This window comes from Lipotes vexillifer, unplaced genomic scaffold (assembly GCF_000442215.2).
Source record: "Lipotes vexillifer unplaced genomic scaffold, Lipotes_vexillifer_v1.1 scaffold422, whole genome shotgun sequence".
Classification (NCBI taxonomy): Eukaryota; Metazoa; Chordata; class Mammalia; order Artiodactyla; family Lipotidae; genus Lipotes; species Lipotes vexillifer.
Window position 1 is genome coordinate 476,460 of NW_006779087.1, and position 9,079 is coordinate 485,538.

Sequence of the window (9,079 nt, forward strand, 5' to 3'; positions counted from 1 at the left end):
TGCCGCGCCGCCCCGCGCCGGGCCCGGATGGAACGTGAGACCCTCGCAGGAGCGCCGAGCCCCTCTCCCCGCTCGGGCCGGCGCCCCGGGGCCGCGCGAGCTACGGCGACACGGAGCCGGCGGGGCCGCGGAGCTGAACCTGACACACACCCCAGCGCCGGGCTCCTCGACCCCGAGCGCTCGCCCTCGGCGGCTTCGAGCCCCCCACCTTCTGCTCCCCCCGGGGAAGGGAGGAGGGTAGGTGGGCGAGGAAGAGGAAGGGGCGGGCGGTGCGAGCCCTCTGCCCGCTCCCCTCCGGCCGCTCCAGGCCCTGCGCTCGCCTCCCTTCCCCTCTGGCCTCGGGAGCTGCCCCGCCCCCGGCCTGGCCGGCTCTGATCGGCGGCACCCCCTCGACCCCCGGCTGGCTGCGATCGCGGGGGGGCCTAGAGGTGCATGGCCCAACCCCGGCTCCCGGCGCCGGGGGGTCAGGAAACTGAGCGGAAAGTGGGGAACGAGGCAGCCATTTGCAACCGGAGAGGAAAGTAGTGCAGCGCGGCGCCGCTCCGCCTCCCCCCCCTCCGCCTCCTGTTCGGCCGGTAGGGTGGTTCCTGCGAAGGGGCTATTTCCTGGCCCGAGATTTCGGCAACGGTCTTGGAGATTCAGGAAGCCTCCGGCGCGAGATCCGGGTGGCCCTTTTGCCTGGTGAACCCCACTCCAGAAGGGGGAGAAAGGAGAAGACGCGGCCCTATTTTGTGTTGGAGCGGAGCGGCGGAGGGATCCTGCCCTCTCGGAGGAAAGGCTGTGACTCTGCAGTTCTACGCACACGCTAGGGGATCCCTCCGCCACGGGTTAACCCCGACTGCGCCGGGCCAGCCGCTGTGCAGACACGTGGGAAAGAAGCCCCCTTCCTCTTCGCCCCGGCCCTAGAACTGCCTCCTTTACCGCCCGGCTAGTAGAACTAGGACTCCGGGCACTTCCTAATTCCGTTTCCCTGGAGTTATCGGACCCTGAAACTCCAGCTGCCCCTTGCCTTGACCAGGAGCAATCTTTCCCGGGAGGGGGATGGAAGAAGAGCCAGGAGGTTGGCCGCTGCTCTGCATCCTGGGAACTGGAGTCCGCAAATGGAGAAAGTGAGGCACGGCGCCTGGCGCTGCAAAGGGTGGGTTCCTGCCACGTTCGGGGGCCTGAAGAAAAACGGAACGAGTCCCTAGTCGTTCCTTCTGACTCTCAAATCCCCTCGAGAGGAAAGAGGACTGTTAGTGCCCCCACAATCACCTCCCCCATCAAAACATAAATGTAGAGTTTCCCCTCTTTTGCTGGGTGCTCCCACCCCCAGCCCCACTCCTTCTTTCCTAATCTTCAGGGCCTGTGTCCCCCTTCTTAGTAAACATGTAACCCCTTTTTAGGGAGCATGTAACTTGTAGCCTTGCTGCTACCTGGCCGGAGTACTGTTATTCTGGACAAGATCCCAGCATACAGACACCCCCCCCCCCCAATTAGTCTGGATGAGAAGGGATTGGAAATGACTTCTCTGCATTAACTCTATCCACGGGATGGACAGGAGGAGACAAATTAACAAATGTGCTAGATACTTTATATATTCGTAGTTATTCCTCACCCTCGTTATGAATTACATGTAATTATGTCCATGTTACGGATGAAGAGATTGAGACTGAAATAGGTAAAATTGCTCAACAAACCACATGAAGTGAGAAGTTGAGCCATGCATGATGCAAAACAATGGCCATGTTTTTCCTGAGATATGTGTGTGTATTCATATATATTTATTTTATTATTTTTATTTTTAAGATGTGGAAAAAGAGGCAGGCAAATCAGGTGCAGGGCTGGTTTTGTGGGAAAGGGTTTACAGTGCTGTCCAATAGAACTTTCTGCAATGATAGAAATGCACTACACACTATCTAATATGGTTTAGCCACATGTAGCTATTGAGCACTTTGAAATGTAGATGGTGCAACTGAGGAACTTTTAATTTTAGTTAATTTAAAAACCAAATTAAATAGTAATATGTGACTTGCGGCTTTCATATTCGGACAGTGCAGGAGACCTAGATCCCTACTGGCCAGAGTCATAGGAGGGATCAGATAGGTCCTGTGCTAGCCACACACTGACATATGCTCTTCACTGACCATTCAGGTCTATTTCAGCAAAAAAGTCCAGCAGTGACCCCACACCTGTCCCAGCCATAGTGGAATAAGTCCACCAAGAGTCAGAAGTTGGAAAAATGGAAGGCCTCTCCCTACTCTGCACCCAGAGGCAGAAAGGCAGACCCTCACCAGAAAGACCTCAAATAACACAATAGCCACTATTTCTTAAGGGTTTATTATGTATGAGGACCTATGCTAAGTATTTCATAAATCACTTCAGTTTAAATTCTCACATCAGTCCTATGAGGAAGGTTTAACTACACTTCATAAATGAGAAACTGGGAGAGGTTCAGAGGCTCAGAGAGGTTAAGTGCCCAAGGTCACACAGCTAAGTGGAAGAGTAACTCTTTTACTCTTTTAACCCAGCCATTAACCACTATTCTTTACTACTATCAGGCCTTGAGATTGTTTGATACACTTCTAGAAAACCTCAGACATTTGTTATTCTATCTCAGACCTCATGGAAATAACAGGAGTGAGGTACTCTTAATGAGAATTCCAAGTCAGATGTATAAAAGGACCTAATTTTAGTGTAGGGAGAGAGGGTGTTTACAACCCTAAAGAGACTCCTAAGCCCCCGAGAGATTGCTCTTTGGAATATGCTCCTTCCTGCAGCCCTTAACTCTTTTTAGATTCTAGATCAGAGATGCAAAAGCAGCTGGCAGGACTTTTGAAAACCAGCATGACAAACCGTCATCCCCAACTGTAAGCCCAACTAGCCTGGAGCCAGGCAATAACAAGGTCACAGCTAAAAATCACACCTAAATTTTGTCCATTTTCCCCAACTAAGTGCATTGACAGAGTTGGCAGGAGTGCATCCCCAGCTGGCAGGAGAACTCTATGCCCTTCCTGTGAAGGATACCATTCAGGTAACCCTTATAAGTCCTTGGAGGAGGTATTAGGCCAGTTAGGCCCTAGGGCTGCTGAGGAGGGGTGGGGGGTAGAGGCAGGTAGGACCAAATTTTCCTAGCCAAACCCATCCCCCTACCGAGCTGGCCGGTCAATAAGAAAGAACAGAAGCAATAGCCTTTGACACCAAAAAAGGTAGCACAACTCCAAAGGTGTGAAAGGTATGAAAGGAGCAAAGAACATCCATTTTAATGAAAGGCACTTGGGGAGATGGAGAGCGGGGAGTGGGGATTGAGCAGGGGCATTATTTCTTACTTTATTCAACTCTTAAAAAGCTGAAATCATCATAACACTTTAGTCCCTGCCTTCACAAAACTTCACAATTCTTACATCATTAGGAACAAGGGTCTTTCTTCCTCCACCCAAACCCTATCCTCTCTGAGTTCCAGCAAATGCCAAGGCCCTGCAAGGGAAGCTATGTCAGCATGTGGCAGCCGGCCACTAGAGGGTGGTGTTTCTGTAGTTAAGGGGATTGTGAGAGCCTACAAATTTGGATGGGAGTGGCAGTCAATAGGTTACCTGTATAGGAGAAGAGTAGAAAAGAAAGGTGGGAAAGATAAGTAGTAAGTCTTAGGGTAATGGTCCTGAATGAGTGAGGGGTAAGGAATAGGAACAAGGTAGGAGGAAAGAGTTAACCCTGATTCTCTACCAAAGGCCATAGTCATCACTCCTTAGAAAAGGAGATATTGGCCCTGAGCTCTCCCCAGATACAGAGAAGTCAACTACAAAAAGATTAATCAGTTTATTTGCATATATACATTGTCACTCCAGGGAGCCAGCTCCACTTCAGGAGTCCCCAGCTCCCCTCACCCAGCCAACACACAAAACCTACATAGGAGACTGGGTCCTGAATAAACAATGCCCAGGACTCATATCCCAACTCCATAGGTTATAACAATTCATTTATTTAGCAAAAACAGAGCTAGAGGACAGTGCCCATGAGACATCCTTGCCTCTTTGTAAACATCGACAACCAGGCCACTGGAGCCCAGGTAAGTGTGCAAACATGAGGGTACCACACTGTGTGCCCAGAGGGCCAGGGACACAGCTGGCAAACAAACAAACCCGTGAAGTCCTGAGGGCCTGCCCCCCCAAGCCCCCACTGGAGCCTGGCAAGTGCCAGGGGCAGAATCAAGGCAGCTACCCCATGCTCAAGGGCTCACATGAGATGGCAGCGGCGCTCTTGCCCATATGAATTCTCTACCCGAGCAATCTCCTGGATGACTTTGGTGAAGATGCCTTGAGTCAGCTGCAAGGGATAAGGATTCAGGGCAAAAAAAATTGTTTAGTTCACTGCCAATACCACCCAACTCTGAGGTGAATACCCCATTCCCCCACCATCCCCACCACCAAGCAGTGCCATAACACTGCTACCGCCACCACCTTCCTAATCTTCAGGCCCAGCACCTGCTTATCTCGAGCAGATGACTCCATAAATGTCGCACCCCAGGACTCTGCCAGCTTCTTCCCCTCAACAGCCTGGACCTCCCTAGAAGCGAATTTGGGACATGAAAATGAAGGACAGCAATGGCCCCATGTTCTCTGCAGAATCTTTACAGAAGCCTAGGACTGAGGCTTGAAATATGAAATGATAGTTTTTGAAATAGAAGGGTTGTTTTGTCTTACCCTTCAAGTTACAGATGAAGAGGTAAAATGACTGGTTCGAATCAGTGGCAGAGCCACGACAAGACCCTGGCTCATTCCTAGTCCAGCTCACTTTCCTTCGCCTTAAGCTACAGAGATTTCCATACCTGTCTGGAGAGAGATCTGCCTTGTTCCCCACTAGCACCACTGGCAGCCTGGGAGGAAACAGCAGTTACTACAGGAGCCCCTCTGTTCCCCATGGACCCCAACCTCCTTCAAATCAGAGCTGGACAACTCCCAATCAAACCAGACAGGATCTACGTCCTGACTTTCTCCTTAATTTGGATCAATACGCCCCTCTGTCCTCCCTCTCCCCTTGGGTCCACACTATGTCTTTATTCCCCAGAGCCACATACCGGGTTTTCCCGTGGCCTTCATGTAGCTTTTGGTACAGACTCTCAATGACTTGGAAACTTTAAACACAAGAAATGAATCTATAACTTTATTCTGGGACAGCCCTCAGATCCTCCCAAGTCTCCCACTCACAACCTTGGTCACTTACCTATGCAGAGAGGTGACAGAATACACAAGCACATAACCATGGACCCCAATGATGAATGAATAGGGCAGAATGCTGTACTCATCCTGACAAGAAATAGAAACGTCAATACCTAGATCCACAGCACTCAGATAGCCAAGGTTGGTGGGCTGTATCCTGGGGACCCTCCCTGTGGCACTCCCTACTCCAGTCACTTCTGTTCAACAAGTATTAATAGAGTAGCTCCAATCAGCGCTGCACACTGAAATGCTGCTAAAATGCTTTTCTTTTAATCCTACTTTACAGATGAGCCTCAGAGGCTACCAGACTTCCTCTCCCAGGACTGAACTGCCACATTTAGATACCCTACCCCAAACTGGTACCTGCCCTGCTGTGTCCACCAGGTGTAGGTGAAACTCATCTTTGCCAAGAGTCACTATCTTGCTGTAAGCTGAAAAGAAAAGAAAACTTGACTGTGAGGTGCCTTGTAGGACTAGCCATCTGTGCCCCTATATATTGACATAGATGGGCCAGGTCTAGAGAGCTCTCCAGGAAACTGGAGAGACAATGTTAGGCTTCTTATTGTCTACATATACACCATCCTGGACTCAGTATCTTGGAAAATCCACACTCTAGCTCCACTCAGAACAGGACTGCTAGAGGAGATTAGATTTAATGTCTAATTAAGTCATCCCTCTGGCACCAGGAAAATCCCAAACTATGGACTTGGATGGGGCACCCAAGCCTTCCCTACCCAATCCCTAGGGGAGAAGTCTACTCACTATTCTCCACAGTAGGATCATAGCCTTCCAGGAACTCGCCCTCCACAAATTGATGTGCTAAAGATGTCTTCCCTGTGGGGAGCAGAGGTAATTTTATCCAAATCACCCATCCATATTCACATCCTCTGTCCTTTCGGGCTGTGGCCCTGGACTAAAGGGGACCCCAAATTAGCATCCTAGCCTGGGAATGCCCCATGCAATGCTCTCCCTTAGGCTACCTTCACCCTCTTTTCGCCCTGGGTCGCTGCACCTTGGCCACCGGATGCATACAGTAGCGCCGCAGGAAGCCTTTCCCGCCGCCTTTCCCCACCCCACCCCACCCCACCCCACCCCTGGGAAGATCCGGGATTCCTTAGGACCCAGTCAGTCCTGCACCGGACACCTGAGACTTGCCCCACCCAGACCGCGCCCCCGCCATCAAATCCTGACCCCACCTCCACCCCCCAGAGTAACGCTGAGGACCACCGCGGTGATCCAGCAGTAAAGCCCACGTTAACTCTTACATGCTCCAGCTTCCTGCAGCCTTCTACACTACCACCACCCCAGCCTTTTCAACTCCAACCTTTCAATCCTCGCTCTATAAACTGGTTCTAAGGATGCCACCATTTCTCCCTGGGTCGCGTACCCGCAGCAGTGCGCCTCCTCTGGCCAAAAAGCCGCGGTGCACCCGTGCTCTCCCCAAGACCGAGACTCACCTACGGAGCGGTATCCGAGGATGACCACCTTCCTGTAGCGAACTAACGGCATGGCAGGAGCCGGCCCCGAGGGGCTTGCAGAACTTGGGGCTGAGAGAGCCCCAAGAAGAGAAAGTCGAGTGCAGGCAGGTGTAGCAACCGGCACAGGAAAGCCGCTCACCCTGAAGCTGCCAGGGGCAAGATAGAGGGAAACCAAAACAAGCGCCGCGCCCGGAGCTGGCCACGTGATCACAACACAGCAAGACTAAGGCGAGGGAGCCGGGCGACCGGGGAACTACACTGCCGCGCCGCTCAGGGCTCCGCCCCCCAGGCCGCTCGCCATTGGTCCACTAGAAAGGATAAGGGCGGAGCCGTTGGCAGAAGCAAAGGGCGGGCCTCACGTGGAGCGGGAGAACCAGGAGCTGCGCGTGCGCAGACTAGACCCGGTTCATTCATAAAGAAACAGAAAGGAACCCGGGGTCCTAGAGGTGTTTGCGCCTTTGCAACCTAGTAAAAGCGGCTGCAAAGAATCATGGATGGATAATATCCGTTGTGGCTGGGCTGGAATTTCTGGTCGAAAAATTCTAGGCCTCCCTTTTGCAAGGTCTCCGGCGTCCTTGGGTAGGGAAAAAAAGCCAAAGTTGCAATATATTCCCTCCAATTCCCCCAGACTTCAACCCCAGATATTTTATTCTCGGGTTTCCACAGTCTTCCAGGATTTAACTTCGGAACTGCAAATCTTATTCCTGGGAAAATTGTTAGAATTTGTGGCCAAGTCCTCTGAGGTTTAGCTGTCATCATTATCACAGTGTTTTATTTATTCAACAAATATTTATTAAGCGTATACTATACGTTTTAGGCATTTCTCTAGCTTTGAAGATAGAGCGAAGGACATGACAGATGAGGTCTCGGAACTCACAAAGCTTAAAACCTAGTTGGGAAGAAACAAACTTAAACAAGTAAGCATTAGATAGTATTAAGTGCTATATAGAGCAGTGTGATAAGAAATAACCAGTTTAGATCAGAGACACTTCCTTTCAAAAGAAGCCCCATTTAAGTTGAAGTCTGAATGACAGTAAGGAGCCAGCTAGCAAAAGATTCAGACAGAAGAATCCATCAGTGCGATGGCGCTAGGGTGGAAATAAATTTGTTAAAATCCAGAAAAGGGAGAGAGAGAGAGAAAGCCAGTTAGCCTAAAGCAGATGAAATCTAAGAGGATGGCAGGGGCCAGGCTATGTAGAGTAGTTTGGACTAATTCTAAGTACCTAGAAAGCTATTGATTATGTTACTAAGTAAGTTGGGTCATGACATGATCTGAATTGTGTTTCTAAAAGATCTCCTTGGCTGTAGAGAATGGATTGGGGTTTGAGAGAAACAGGAGCAAGTGGAGCAAGCAGGAAGATCAGCTAGGAGACTGTTACTTGTAGTCCAGGTGAGAGGTGAGGGTGGCTTGACTAGAGTGGTAGAGATGAATGAAGCTGAGAATTCAGTGTATGTTTTGAGGCTGAGGTTAAGCTGGCTTGCTTGCTGAAGGATTGGATACAGGAGGTGAGGGAGGATAAAGAGGAAAGAAACCTAGATTTAGAGTGCTACTTTGTGCCAGGTGTATTTCATTGTCATCTCATTTAATATTCTCCACAGCCTGAGGTTGTTAATTGGCATTATTCATTCATTCATGAACAAATATTGATCGCACAACCACCATGTCCCAGGCACCCTTCCAGGTGCTTAAAATAGAGCCATGAACAACAGGGACAAGGTCTTTGCTTACAAGGAGCAAGTATTTTGGGGGAGAAGACCAACAATCTACAAGCAAACAATAAATGAGTTACAGTTAAAAAGTAAGAACTGCAGGGACCTCCCTGGTGGTCCAGTGGTTAAGACTCCATGCTCCCAATGCAGGGGGCCCCAGTTTGATCCCTGGTCAGGGAACTAGATTCCTCATGCCGCAACTTAAAAAGACCCCACGTGCCGCAATGAAGATCCTGCATGCTGCAACTAAGACCCGAAGCAGCGAAAGAGAGAGAGAAAGAAAGAAAAAAAGTAATAACTGCAATGAGAAAAAATAAACAAGACATTAGTGGGCTAACCCACTGAGAGTAACCTGGGGTGTTACTCCTCTTTTTTTATATGATATCCTAGGAAGCTGAGGAGGTAACATTTGTGCCTGAGACTTGAGTAATGGGTAGCTATTATCACTGTTCTCTTTCAGTTGTAGAAACTGAGAGTCATACAGATAGCACACAGAAGTTGTTTCTTTTGCAAGGCACTGATGAGGTGGGTGTGTAGGAGTTAGACTGGATTAGAGGACAGGCTTTATAAAACTATGGAACCATCTCATGCTTTAAAATGTCCAGATTGGGGCTTCCCTGGTGGCACAGTGGTTGAGAATCTGCCTGCCATTGCAGGGGACACAGGTTGGAGCCCTGGTCCGGGAAGATCCCACAT

General features: G+C 50.0%; 1 protein-coding gene across 1 annotated transcript; it reads right to left on the reverse strand.

The window, feature by feature from the left end:
* Positions 1-3,781: 3,781 nt before the first annotated feature.
* RHEBL1 (RHEB like 1) lies at positions 3,782-6,943 on the reverse strand. Its single transcript, XM_007452253.1, has 8 exons — positions 6,653-6,943; positions 5,958-6,029; positions 5,559-5,626; positions 5,200-5,282; positions 5,054-5,110; positions 4,805-4,852; positions 4,461-4,542; positions 3,782-4,302 (listed from the first exon to the last, which is right to left on the reverse strand). Exons 1-8 carry the CDS (start codon positions 6,702-6,704, stop codon positions 4,213-4,215), a joined length of 552 nt encoding a protein of 183 aa, XP_007452315.1. The 5' UTR covers positions 6,705-6,943; the 3' UTR covers positions 3,782-4,212.
* Positions 6,944-9,079: the final 2,136 nt, after the last annotated feature.

Bases quoted from the DNA above. Each gene is read 5' to 3' on its own strand.
- RHEBL1 (XM_007452253.1), bottom strand. From the start codon at position 6,704: ATGCCGTTAGTTCGCTACAGGAAGGTGGTCATCCTCGGATACCGCTCC. The intron at 6,030-6,652 runs GTGAGTCTCGGT...TGCTCCCCACAG, and splicing joins CCTCGGATACCGCTCCGTAG to GGAAGACATCTTTAGCACAT. The intron at 4,853-5,053 runs GTATGTGGCTCT...GTTTCCTCCCAG, and splicing joins GAAGGCCACGGGAAAACCCG to GCTGCCAGTGGTGCTAGTGG.